The sequence below is a fragment of the Rana temporaria genome, unplaced genomic scaffold (assembly GCF_905171775.1).
Source record: "Rana temporaria unplaced genomic scaffold, aRanTem1.1, whole genome shotgun sequence".
NCBI classification, from domain to species: Eukaryota; Metazoa; Chordata; class Amphibia; order Anura; family Ranidae; genus Rana; species Rana temporaria.
The window spans coordinates 1-14,902 of NW_024404769.1; the positions used below are offsets into that span (position 1 = coordinate 1).

General features: G+C 52.9%; 1 protein-coding gene across 1 annotated transcript; it reads right to left on the reverse strand.

Moving 5' to 3' along the window:
* Positions 1-5: 5 nt before the first annotated feature.
* LOC120923435 (terminal nucleotidyltransferase 5D-like) lies at positions 6-14,663 on the reverse strand (the record flags this gene model as incomplete). The annotated part of the gene is made up of 3 exons (XM_040334977.1): positions 12,799-14,663; positions 6,232-6,315; positions 6-767 (listed from the first exon to the last, which is right to left on the reverse strand). A coding segment is annotated over exon 3 (741 nt), but the record flags the coding sequence as incomplete, so codon positions are not given.
* Positions 14,664-14,902: the final 239 nt, after the last annotated feature.

Consider the following 14,902-nt stretch of genomic DNA (forward strand, 5'->3'; position numbering starts at 1 on the left):
TCCCGTACTAGGAGGTTGGAGTATTTCAGAAGCCCGCCCCCGCGGATCTCCTCCGGATTCCTGGTCGCTATCAGTTTACCTTTTAGGTGCTCCATGGACTCGGTGAAGTCCCCGTACATGCTCTCTGCCAGGACGGTCGGGTGCGAACCGGGGCTCAGCTCGCCGTCGTTTTCGGCGTAGATGTCCAGGATGGTATCCAAGACGATCTGAAAAGAGTCGACGCTGAACTCAAACTGTCTCCGCAAAGAATGGACGAACTTCAGCTCCACGTTCTTCCCGCTGTTGTTGGACAAGGAGATGAGACTCCAGCGGTCGTGCTCGGTGTAGACCTTCACCATCTTCTGGACGTAGGCTTCATTCATGGTCAGGGCCGTGATCCTCTCTTTGTTCACGCACTTGGGAAGGAAATCCAAGAGGGAATCCAAGACGATCTCTTTCACCGTCTGGAAGGCCGCTTCCCCCGGAAGCTCCACCCCGAAAATAATGTCCAGGTCCTTGCAGCTCGTGCCGTTCTGCTGCATGAGGATGTGGCTGGCCGTGGATCCGTTCAGCCGAATGTCCCGAATGGCGATGGCCTTCTGCGCCAGTTGGTCCTTCACCATGCGAATAATGTCCTTGGGCTTGACTTCCATGGTGGGGAAGTTGCCCCGCCCGTGGATTGGCGTCGCCTCCGACAGGACCTGGTCAAGGATGGTGATCTGATCTTCCGTCAGGTTGCTGAATCTGCACTCGGATTTGTCGGTCATGGCGGCCGCTCAGCGCGTCAACTGCGGGAAACAAAAAATACTAGGTTACCAAAAAAAGCAAACGGATGTAAGGAAACGTTCTAAAATCACGAGTGTTCGAAAATCTGTAATGCCGCGTACACGCGATCGGAAATTCCGACAAGAAAAGTCCGATGGGAGCCGACACGCGATAAGTCCGATGGGAGCCGACACGCGATCGGAAATTCCGACAAGGAAAGTCCGATGGGAGCCGACACGCGATCGGAAATTCCGACAAGGAAAGTCCGACGGAGCCGACACACGATCGGAAATTCCGACAAGAAAAGTCCGATGGAGCGACACGCGATCGGAAATTCCGACAAGGAAAGTGCGACGGAGCCGACACGCGATCGGAAATTCCGACAAGGAAAGTCCGACGGAGCCGACACGCGATCGGAAATTCCGACAAGGAAAGTCCGATGGAGCCGACACGCGATCGGAAATTCCGACAAGGAAAGTCCGACGGAGCCGACACACGATTGGAAATTCCGACAAGGAAAGTCCGACGGAGCCGACACACGATCGGAAATTCCGACAAGGAAAGTCCGACGGAGCCGACACACGATCGGAAATTCCGACAAGGAAAGTCAGACGGAGCCGACACACGATCGGAAATTCCGACAAGGAAAGTCAGACGGAGCCGACACGCGATCGGAAATTCCGACAAGGAAAGTCCGATGGGAGCCGACACACGATCGGAAATTCCAACAAGAAAAGTCCGACGAAGCCGACACACGATCGGAAATTCAGACAAGGAAAGTCCGACGGAGCCGACACGCGATCGGAAATTCCGACAAGGAAAGTCCGATGGAGCCGACACACGATCGGAAATTCCGACAAGGAAAGTCCGACGGAGCCGACACGCGATCGGAAATTCCGACAAGGAAAGTCCGATGGAGCCGACACACGATCGGAAATTCCGACAAGGAAAGTCCGACGGAGCCGACACGCGATCGGAAATTCCGACAAGGAAAGTCCGATGGGAGCCGACACGCGATCGGAAATTCCGACAAGGAAAGTCAGACGGAGCCGACACACGATCGGAAATTCCGACAAGAAAAGTCCGACGGGGGCCGACACACGATCGAAAATTCCGACAAGGAAAGTCAGACGGAAGCTTTTGGACGGAAATTTCCGGCCGTGTGTCGGCTCCGTCGGACTTTTGCTGTCGGAATTTCTGCCAACAAAAGATTGAAATTTTTTATTTTACAATTTTTGCAAATTATTTATGTAAATATTACAAGCGATTAGAAGAATACAGGGAAGCCGGCGGATGTGTCTCTCCCTGCAGCGGCTGAAAGTCGGCAGGAAGGAAGAGAAACCGGTTTTCAGCTGCTGCAGAGAGCCGCACAGGACATCCTGTAATTGCCCCTCTGATTCCCTCTGCTGTTGGGGGCCCCCTGTGTGCCCGGGGCCCCCAACAGGAGGACTGGTGCCGCCCCCCCCCCCCCCAATCAGCAGCCCTGATGACCAAGAGAACCGGTGTGAATTTTATTTTTATATACTTTTTTACATTTTGTATTTTTTTTTTTTATATATTTGTTGCAATTTTTTTTATTCTTTACATTTTTTTTCTTAATTTTTTTTTTACTTTGTTTTTACAATTTAACTTTTCTTTTTATTATGTTTTTCACAATCCTTTTGGGGGGGGGGGGGGGCAATAGATGGAGTTAGTAAAAATAATAAAACTGCTCTACTATTATTATTATTATTTTTTTAATTATTATTATTATTATTTTTTTTTTAAATCTTAATTTGTATCTTTACTTTGTTTATACAATTTAACTTTTCTTTTTATTATGTTTTTCACAAGGCTTTTAGGGGGGGGGGGGGTCAGTGGACGGCAGTGGAGGGAGTCAGTAGAGCAGTTTTATTCTTTTTACTATTATTATTATTATTATTATTTTGTTTAATTATTTTTTTTATTTTCTTAAAATTTTTTTGTTCTTCATTTTTAATTTTCTTTTTATTATGTTTTTCACAACACTTTTGGGGGTGGGGCGATAGATGGAGTCAGTAGAGCAGTTTTATTCTTTTTACTATTATTATTAGTATCCTTTTTTTAATTATTACTTTTTTATATATATTTTTTTCTTATTTTTTATTTTTACTTTGTTTTTACAATTTAACTTTTCTTTTTATAATGTTTCTCACAATGCTTTGGCGGGGGGACGGTAGTGGGTGGAGTCAGTAGGGCGATGGACGGCGTTGGTAAACAATTTTATTATTTTTACTATTATTATTATTATTATTTATTTATTTTTTATTATTATTATTTTTTTACGATTCATTTTTCATCTCTTTTTTTTCGAGATGCTTTATGTATTTGGCAGTGAGTGGCGTTGGAATGCTCGGGGTGGTCAGTCTGACCCCGCTGGGCCTATATGGGAGGGGGAGGGGCCTCCATCGTTGGGTGAATAAGAAGAAGATCGGTAATAATAGAGAAGCCCGAGGAATAGAATTAAAGTGGGCGTCGGCCCCGCGGGGACGGGTGACGGTATAGAAACAACACGCTCCTCTCCCCGATGTGCGCAGACGGGATAATTGCACGTTAATCTGTCAGACCTCGGGGCTCCGGGGGCATCGGGGGCCCTCTGGGGGGGGGATGGAAATACACATAATGATCGGCGTGCTGTGTGGGCGGAGAACCTTCCAGCCTGACAACCGATCGACTACAAACCACATCACAACAATGCATGGAAGGCAATACATACAATCCTATACATTCCATACATTCCCATACAATCCATACATTCCCATACATTCCATACATTCCCATACAATCCATACATTCCCATACATTCCATACATTCCCATACAATCCCATACATTCCCAGACATTCCCATACAATCCATACATTCCCATACAATCCCATACAATCCCATACAATCCCATACATTCCCATACATTCCATACATTCCCATACATTCCCATACATTCCCATACAATCCCATACAATCCCATACATTCCCATACATTCCATACATTCCCATACAATCCATACATTCCCATACATATCCCATACATTCCCATACAATCCCATACATTCCCATACAATCCCATACATTCCCATACATTCCCATACATTCCCATACAATCCCATACATTCCCATACAATCCCATACAATCCCATACATTCCCATACAATCCCATACATTCCCATACATTCCCATACAATCCCATACATTCCCATACATTCCCATACAATCCCATACATTCCCATACAATCCCATACATTCCCATACATTCCATACATTCCCATACAATCCATACATTCCCATACATATCCCATACATTCCCATACATTCCCATACATTCCCATACATTCCATACATTCCATACATTCCCATACAATCCATACATTCCCATACAATCCATACATTCCCATACATTCCCATACAATCCCATACATTCCCATACATTCCCATACATTCCCATACATTCCCATACAATCCATACATTCCCATACATATCCCATACATTCCATACATTCCATACATTCCCATACAATCCATACATTCCCATACATTCCCATACATTCCCATACATTCCCATACAATCCCATACATTCCCATACATATCCCATACATTCCCATACATTCCCATACATTCCCATACAATCCCATACATTCCCATACAATCCCATACATTCCCATACAATCCCATACATTCCCATACATTCCCATACATCCCATACATTCCCATACAATCCCATACATTCCCATACAATCCCATACAATCCCATACATTCCCATACAATCCCATACATTCCCATACAATCCCATACATTCCCATACAATCCCATACATTCCATACAATCCCATACATTCCCATACAATCCCATACATTCCCATACATTCCATACAATCCCATACATTCCATACATTCCCATACAATCCCATACAATCCCATACAATCCCATACATTCCATACATTCCCATACATTCCCATACAATCCATACATTCCCATACATTCCCATACAATCCCATACAATCCCATACATTCCCATACATTCCCATACAATTCCCATACAATCCCATACAATCCCATACATTCCCATACATTCCCATACATTCCCATACATTCCATACATTCCCATACAATCCCATACATTCCCATACATTCCATACAATCCCATACATTCCCATACATTCCCATACAATCCCATACATTCCATACAATCCATACATTCCCATACATTCCCATACAATCCCATACAATCCCATACATTCCCATACATTCCCATACATTCCCCTACAATCCCATACAATCCCATACAATCCCATACATTCCCATACAATCCCATACATTCCCATACATACATTCCCATACATTCCTATACAATTCCATACAATCCCATACATTCCCATACAATCCTATACATTCCCATACATTCCATACAATCCCATACATTCCCATACAATCCCATACAATTCCATACATTCCCATAAAATCCCATACATACATTCCCATACAATCCCATACATTCCCATACAATCCCATACATTCCCATACATTCCCATACAATCCCATACATTCCCATACATATCCCATACATTCCCATACATTCCCATACATTCCCATACATTCCCATACAATCCCATACATACATTCCCATACAATCTCATACAATCCCATACATTCCCATACATTCCCATACAATCCCTTACATTCCCATACATACATTCCCATACATACATTCCCATACATACATTCCCATACATTCCATACATTCCCATACATACAATCCCATACATTCCCATCCATACATTCCCATACATTCCCATACATTCCCATACATACATTCCCGTACAATCCCATACATTCCCATAGTAAAAACTCAGATATACGATCCTTTACATAAAACCTCTGAGGGGGCGGAGCCAGGTCCAGTGAACACGGGAGGGACATTCACTGCATAGGAATCTATAGAACTGTTGCATTGTGGGAAGGTTGTTTATATTTTGGAAATGTATAAATCCTGAATAATAAATATATAATAATAAGAATGGAGTCAGGTGATTGGCTAGAGACAGAAAAGAGATTCGGGTCACTGAGCTGCATTCCTGGCTGGTTGGACAAACACCCCCTCACCTCCATCCACCAGGGGGAGGAGACTTTCTTGTTGTTAGCAGTGAACCATGGGACATGTAGTTTAGGAAGGGAACTCTGCTATGATTGGAGGGGGAACTACAATTCCCAGAGAGGGGCTGAAGTTTGGAGATTCTTCCTCTTCCTGCGAGGGGACCGGAGTGACCACGTCTCTGCTTCTATTGGACGGGGAGAGTCTCATCATCACTGAGGTCTCCTTCCATCCCCCGCCCCATAGAGAACGTATGAGCGCCCCCTGCTGTGGTCGGGGGGCACGGGGTGCTCTGTACCTCACAGCTTGTTGTTATCTGTGGGGACCTCACCTGAGTGCAGTAATGTCAATGATCGGGAGGGGGAGGGGAGATGTCACTCACCTGGAAGGTACAGATGGGAATCCGATCGCTCATGAATCTCTCACGGGATGGAAGATGACTGGAGAGGGAACAGGGAGGAGCCACCTGAAGGGAGACACAGAAGGGAGGATATGAAGCTTCCGCCAGACACTGTGCACACAGGTACCATCTCTACATATCATATTATACAGAAATACCACCAACCAATCACTGCAGAGTGTCAGAGAGGTCCCAGGGGGGGGGGGAAGGGTGACAACGCTCTGTCCCTTTACCATTTCCAGTCCCTGGGACACAGGTAACCCCGCCCACAGCTCATCTCAGGCCCACCCAGACCCCGCCCCCTTAACAAAGTGGCCTGCCCAAACCCAGCCTCTAATTATGCAAGGACCGCCCACTTACAACTCATGCTAGCTGAAGGAAATGCCTTTATGGAGTTCCTGCACGTGAAAGGTGACAGAGCGATCCCAGGACACGGCCCGTGACATGACACCACCAGGACTGAGACCCGTGACACGACACCACCAGGACTGAGACCCGGGACACGGAGCCACCAGGACTGAGACCCGGGACACGGAACCACCAAGACTGAGACCCGGGACACGGAGCCACCAGGACTGAGACCCGGGAGACGAAACCACCAGGACTGAGACCTGAGACACAGAACCACCAGGACTGAGACCCGGGACACGGAACCACCAGGACTGAGACCCAGGACACGGAACCACCAAGACTGAGGCCCGGGACACGGAACCACCAGGACTGAGACCCGGGACACGGAACCACCAGGACTGAGACCCGGGACACGGAACCACCAGGACTGAGACCCGGGACACGGAACCACCAGGACTGAGACCCGGGACACGGAACCACCAGGACTGAGACCCGTGACACGGAACCACCAGGACTGAGACCCGGGACATGGCGCCACCAGGACACAGCCCAGGACACGGAACCACCAGGACTGAGACCCGGGACACGGAACCACCAAGACTGCGACCCGGGACCACCAGGACTGAGACCAGGGACACGGAACCACCGGGACTGAGACCCGGGACACGACACCACCAGGACTGAGACCCGGGACACGGAACCACCAGGACTGAGACCCGGGACATGACACGGCCCGGGACACAACACCATCAGGACTGAGACCGGGGACACCACACCACAAGGACTGAGACCCAGGAGACGAAACCACCAGGACTGAGACCGGGGACACGGTACCACCAGGACTGAGACCCTGGACATGGCGCCACCAGGACACAGCCCAGGACATGACACGGCCCGAGACACGGCACCACTAGGGCTGACAAAGTAGCCGGCTGACCTCCCCAATGGCAGCCACACAGATTGAGAGGGACAGAGGTCATCCTTCCACCCCAGCAGAAAATCCACAGTTTGGGTGTGGAGGAATCCCGCCTCCTGCCCAAACTATTAGCCGGAGCGGATGATGTGGAGTCCCCAGCAGAAGTGCCGGCAACCGGGCCGAGTGCTACCAACCTCTGCCCAGCACCAGCAACAACTGTGGAGTTCCAGGGAGCTGGGCAGTCGGCTTCTCTCTCCAGCGACAAGAAGTAGTGAAGCTTCTACTCCCAGCTGAACCACTGGCACCAGGGTAGAGCGGGGCCGGCCTCTGCCTCGCACCCACAGTGTCTCTACAGCTTCAGGGAACTGGGGGGTCGGTCCCTCTGCTCAGCACCAGCAACAACTGTGGAGTTCCAGGGAGCTGGGCAGTCGGCTTCTCTCTCCAGCGACAAGAAGTAGTGAAGCTTCTACTCCCAGCTGAACCACTGGCACCAGGGTAGAGCGGGCCGGCCTCTGCCTCGCACCCACAGTGTCTCTACAGCTTCAGGGAACTGGGGGGTCGGTCCCTCTGCTCAGCACCAGCAACAACTGTGGAGTTCCAGGGAGCTGGGCAGTCGGCTTCTCTCTCCAGCGACAAGAAGTAGTGAAGCTTCTACTCCCAGCTGAACCACTGGCACCAGGGCAGAGCGGGGCCGGCCTCTGCCTCACACCTACAGTGTCTCTACAGCTTCAGGGAACTGGGGGGTCGGTCCCTCTGCTCAGCACCAGCAACAACTGTGGAGTTCCAGGGAGCTGGGCAGTCGGCTTCTCTCTCCAGCGACAAGCTGAGGTAGTGAAGCTTCTACTCCCAGCTGAACCACTGGCACCAGGGCAGAGCGGGGTCGGCCTCTGCCTCACACCTACAGTGTCTCTACAGCTTCAGGGAACTGGGGGGTCGGTCCCTCTGCTCAGCACCAGCAACAACTGTGGAGTTCCAGGGAGCTGGGCAGTCGGCTTCTCTCTCCAGCGACAAGAAGTAGTGAAGCTTCTACTCCCAGCTGAATCACTGGCAACAGGGCAGAGCGGGGCCGGCCTCTGCCTCACACCTACAGTGTCTCTACAGCTTCAGGGAACTGGGGGGTCGGTCCCTCTGCTCAGCACCAGCAACAACTGTGGAGTTCCAGGGAGCTGGGGCAGTCGGCTTCTCTCTCCAGCGACAAGAAGTAGTGAAGCTTCTACTCCCAGCTGAACCACTGGCAACAGGGCAGAGCGGGGCCGGCCTCTGCCTCACACCTACAGTGTCTCTACAGCTTCAGGGAACTGGGGGGTCGGTCCCTCTGCTCAGCACCAGCAACAACTGTGGAGTTCCAGGGAGCTGGGCAGTCGGCTTCTCTCTCCAGCGACAAGAAGTAGTGAAGCTTCTACTCCCAGCTGAATCACTGGCAACAGGGCAGAGCGGGGCCGGCCTCTGCCTCACACCTACAGTGTCTCTACAGCTTCAGGGAACTGGGGGGTCGGTCCCTCTGCTCAGCACCAGCAACAACTGTGGAGTTCCAGGGAGCTGGGCAGTCGGCTTCTCTCTCCAGCGACAAGCTGAGGTAGTGAAGCTTCTACTCCCAGCTGAATCACTGGCACCAGGGCAGAGCGGGGCCGGCCTCTGCCTCACACCTACAGTGTCTCTACAGCTTCAGGGAACTGGGGGGTCGGTCCCTCTGCTCAGCACCAGCAACAACTGTGGAGTTCCAGGGAGCCGGGGCAGTCGGCTTCTCTCTCCAGCGACAAGAAGTAGTGAAGCTTCTACTCCCAGCTGAACCACTGGCACCAGGGCAGAGCGGGGCCGGCCTCTGCCTCACACCTACAGTGTCTCTACAGCTTCAGGGAACTGGGGGGTCGGCCCCTCTGCAGAGGCAACAAGCCCTGGAATGGCAAAGACCACCCAGCTGAAGTGCTGACAGCCGGACAGAGAGAGTCAATGACCTCTGCCCCACACCTACTGCTGACAGCGATTCCTTGCAGCCAAGATTGGAGGTCCAACGCATGTCCAGACCAGGGGGAGGCCGGGGACCTTGTTAATCGACTTTTGATGGGGGAGAAATGTGACCGACTCCCCCGGGGGGCCGGGACTGAGGCTTCTAGAGGGGACTGAATGCTGGCCTCGTGCCTTTTGATTATGGGCCCTGGATTTGGGGGGGGGGGTGCTCTTTGGGAGGTGTATTCCTGGGGGCCCTTGGAGTAATGTTACTTTGGATTCAGGTCCTTGTCCCCCCAAGACACACAGACTCTGGGGACCCCGGATACGGCCCCTATGTCATATTTCCAGCAAGGACTCCCCACACCCATCCATCCATCCCCCACCCATCCATCCATCTATAGACATTTCTGTGATTGGCCTCTGTAGGAACGGTGGGGGTGACATTGGGAGGGGGGATGGTAACCCCCCCATACACGGTGATAGTAATATTCCCAATCGAGGTTTCTGGGATTGCGGCTTCAGCTGCCAAAATGAAATCTAAAAATAACCGTCATCCGGCTGCGGTGTGTTGGCGTCAGACGCCGCGTCACCATCTGCTGTACAACGGGAAGAACTCCTCTGACTGGAGGGGAATCCTCTGAGCTTTCCACCCCCGCCAGAGAACCCGGAGGAGGAGCCATCCACTCAGCCACTCCTCCGAGCTTTCCACCCCCTCCAGAGAGCCAGGAGGAGGAGCCATCCACTCAGCCACTCCTCCGAGCTTTCCACCCCCGCCAGAGAGCCAGGAGGAGGAGGAGCCATCCACTCAGCCACTCCTCCGAGCTTTCCACCCCCGCCAGAGAGCCAGGAGGAGGAGCCATCCACTCAGCCACTCCTCCGAGCTTTCCACCCCCGCCAGAGAACCAGGAGGAGGAGCCATCCACTCAGCCACTCCTCCGAGCTTTCCACCCCCGCCAGAGAGCCAGGAGGAGGAGCCATCCACTCAGCCACTCCTCTGAGCTTTCCACCCCCGCCAGAGAACCCGGAGGAGGAGCCATCCACTCAGCCACTCCTCTGAGCTTTCCACCCCCGCCAGAGAACCCAGAGGAGGAGCCATCCACTCAGCCACTCCTCCGAGCTTTCCACCCCCGCCAGAGAACCCAGAGGAGGAGCCATCCACTCAGCCACTCCTCCGAGCTTTCCACCCCGCCAGAGAGCCAGGAGGAGGAGGAGCCATCCACTCAGCCACTCCTCCGCACTTTCCACCCCCGCCTATCCCCTTCCCTGCCAGGGAGCCAGGAGGAGCCATCCACTCAGCCACTCCTCCAAGCTTTCCACCCCCGCCTATCCACTTCCCTGCCAGAGAGCCAGGAGGAGGAGCCATCCACTCAGCCACTCCTCCGAGCTTTCCACCCCCGCCTATCCCCTTCCCTGCCAGGGAGCCAGGAGGAGGAGCCATCCACTCAGCCACTCCTCCGAGCTTTCCACCCCCGCCAGAGAGCCAGGAGGAGGAGCCATCCACTCAGCCACTCCTCCAAGCTTTCCACCCCCGCCAGAGAGCCAGAAGGAGGAGCCATCCACTCAGCCACTCCTCTGCGCTTTCCACCGCCGCCTAATCCCTTCCCTGCCAGAGAGCCAGGAGGAGGAGCCATCCACTCAGCCACTCCTCCAAGCTTTCCACCCCCGCCAGAGACAGGAGGAGGAGCCATCCACTCAGCCACTCCTCTGAGCTTTTTACCCCCGCCTATCCCCTTCCCTGCCAGAGAGCCAGGAGGAGGAGCCATCCACTCAGCCACTCCTCCAAGCTTTCCAACCCACCAGAGAGCCAGGAGGAGGAGCCATCCACTCAGCCACTCCTCCGAACTTTCCACCCCCGCCAGAGAGCCAGGAGGAGGAGCCATCCACTCAGTCACTCCTCTGAGCTTTCCACCCCCGCCAGAGAGCCAGGAGGAGGAGCCATCCACTCAGCCACTCCTCCGCGCTTTCCACCCCCGCCTAACCCCTTCCCTGCCAGAGAGCCAGGAGGAGGAGCCATCCACTCAGCCACTCCTCCAAGCTTTCCACCCCCGCCAGAGAGCCAGGAGGAGGAGCCATCCACTCAGCCACTCCTCCGCGCTTTCCACCCCCGCCAGAGAGCCAGGAGGAGGAGCCATCCACTCAGCCACTCCTCCGCGCTTTCCACCCCCGCCTAACCCCTTCCCTGCCAGAGAGCCAGGAGGAGGAGTCATCCACTCAGCCACTCCTCCGAGCTTTCCACCCCCGCCAGAGAGCCAGGAAGAGGAGCCATCCACTCAGCCACTCCTCCGAGCTTTCCACCCCCGCCAGAGAGCCAGGAAGAGGAGCCATCCACTCAGCCACTCCTCCGAGCTTTCCACCCCCGCCAGAGAGCCAGGAGGAGGAGGAGCCATCCACTCAGCCACTCCTCCGCACTTTCCACCCCCGCCAGAGAGCCAGGAAGAGGAGCCATCCACTCAGCCACTCCTCCGAGCTTTCCACCCCCGCCAGAGAGCCAGGAAGAGGAGCCATCCACTCAGCCACTCCTCCGAGCTTTCCACCCCCGCCAGAGAGCCAGGAAGAGGAGCCATCCACTCAGCCACTCCTCCGAGCTTTCCACCCCCGCCAGAGAGCCAGGAGGAGGAGCCATCCACTCAGCCACTCCTCCGCGCTTTCCACCCCCGCCTAACCCCTTCCCTGCCAGAGAGCCAGGAGGAGGAGTCATCCACTCAGCCACTCCTCCGAGCTTTCCACCCCCGCCAGAGAGCCAGGAAGAGGAGCCATCCACTCAGCCACTCCTCCGAGCTTTTCACCCCCGCCAGAGAGCCAGGAGGAGGAGCCATCCACTCAGCCACTCCTCTGAGCTTTCCACCCCTCCCAACTAGAGTCACCCCAACCTCCAGCTAAACTCGCCCTCCACCCCCCAAATACAGGGGTAAGTACAGGATATAGAGGTAAGTGCAGGATATAGAGGTAAGTACATGATATAGAGGGGAGTACAGGATATAGAGGTAAGTGCAGGATATAGAGGTAAGTGCAGGATATAGAGGTAAGTACAGGATATAGAGGTAAGTACATGATATAGAGGTAAGTACAGGATATAGAGGTAAGTACAGGATATAGAGGTAAGTACAGGATATAGAGATAAGTACAGGATATAGAGGTAAGTGCAGGATATAGAGGTAAGTACAGGATATAGAGATAAGTACATGATATAGAGATAAGTACATGATATAGAGGTAAGTGCAGGATATAGAGGTAAGTACAGGTGGTGTCTTGTAGGATTTCTCCTATATACAGAGTGCGGGGGATGGAAAGTGCGGAGCCCACAATGATATACCAGGAATATGGTCACCTACCTGAGAGGTCTGTGGGTTCTGCTCCCAGTAATGTCCTCGGCCAATGATCTTCTCCCCTCTAAGCCGATATCCCGGAGTCTCCTTCAGTCCGCAACCAATAATCCTCGTCTTCCAACTGGTGGCTTTCCAAACCAGTGGTGTCCAGTGGCCGGTGGTCTTCTGTACTCTATAGCCAGTGGCCGGTGGTCTTCTGTACTCTATAGCCAGTGGCCGGTGGTCTTCTGTACTCTATAGACAGTGGCCGGTGGTCTTCTGTACTCTATAGCCAGTGGCCAGTGGTCTTCTGTACTCTGTAGACAGTGGCCGGTGGTCTTCTGTACTCTATAGCCAGTGGCCGGTGGTCTTCTGTACTCTATAGGCAGTGGCCGGTGGTCTTCTGTTCTCTATAGACAGTGGCCGGTGGTCTTCTGTACTCTATAGACAGTGGCCGGTGGTCTTCTGTACTCTATAGACAGTGGCCGGTGGTCTTCTGTACTCTATAGACAGTGGCCGGTGGTCTTCTGTTCTCTATAGACAGTGGCCGGTGGTCTTCTGTTCTCTATAGACAGTGGCCGGTGGTCTTCTGTACTCTATAGACAGTGGCCGGTGGTCTTCTGTACTCTATAGACAGTGGCCGGTGGTCTTCTGTACTCTATAGACAGTGGCCAGTGGTCTTCTGTACTCTATAGCCAGTGGCCGGTGGTCTTCTGTACTCTGTAGACAGTGGCCGGTGGTCTTCTGTACTCTATAGCCAGTGGCCGGTGGTCTTCTGTACTCTATAGCCAGTGGCCAGTGGTCTTCTGTACTCTATAGCCAGTGGCCGGTGGTCTTCTGTACTCTATAGCCAGTGGCCGGTGGTCTTCTGTACTCTATAGACAGTGGCCGGTGGTCTTCTGTACTCGATAGACAGTGGCCGGTGGTCTTCTGTACTCTATAGCCAGTGGCCGGTGGTCTTCTGTACTCTATAGCCAGTGGCCGGTGGTCTTCTGTACTCTATAGACAGTGGTCGGTGGTCTTCTGTACTCTATAGACAGTGGTCGGTGGTCTTCTGTACTCTATAGACAGTGGCCGGTGGTCTTCTGTTCTCCAGCCAGTGGCCGGTGGTCTTCTGTACTCTATAGACAGTGGCCGGTGGTCTTCTGTACTCTATAGACAGTGGTCGGTGATCTTCTGTACTCTATAGACAGTGGCCGGTGGTCTTCTGTTCTCTATAGACAGTGGCCGGTGGTCTTCTGTACTCTATAGACAGTGGCCGGTGGTCTTCTGTACTCTATAGACAGTGGCCGGTGGTCTTCTGTACTCTATAGACAGTGGCCGGTGGTCTTCTGTTCTCCAGCCAGTGGCCGGTGGCCTTCTATACTCTATAGACAGTGGCCGGTGGTCTTCTGTTCTCCAGCCAGTCACCGGTGGTCTTTGGCGCTCTCCAGCCACAGTTGCCCTCTGGCCAGTGCCGGGCTCTCCTCCAGCTGAGGGGCAGTTGATTGGGGTCTCCGGTCCGCTGGCAGTTGATTGGGGTCTCCGGTCCGGTGGCAGTTGATTGGGGTCTCCGGTCCGGTGGCAGTTGATTGGGGTCTCCGGTGGCAGTTGATTGGGGTCTCCGGTCCGGTGGCAGTTGATTGGGGTCTCCGGTCCGCTGGCAGTTGATTGGGGTCTCCGGTCCGGTGGCAGTTGATTGGGGTCTCCGGTGACGGTGGCAGTTGATTGGGGTCTCCGGTGGCGGTTGACTATCTGGAGCTCCAGCATGGAAGCCGCAGCTGGAGAGAGAAGAGTGAGGAGTGAGCTCTCCGCTGAGATGTGGTGCTGAAATATCCCCCCTCCCCCGTGTAGCGTAATAACAGCACCATGGCAACGTGACGTCACTCACTCAGGGAGGATCAGAGAGAGAGAATGAATGAGGAAGGAGAGGGGCCACTACGGGGCCCTAAGTACTCATCAGTGAGGGACACCCCCTTCCAGAGACCCTCCGATCCCATCCCCCGACTTCAATTCTACAGAAGAGACCCAACTGGGGGGAGGGGACCCACCGGGGCAAATATCTGCACCAAATCTTACAGAAAGAGACACTGAGACTTCTATATCAGGGTCTCCTGTCCTACCCCTTTATATGACCCCCCCGATAATGTCC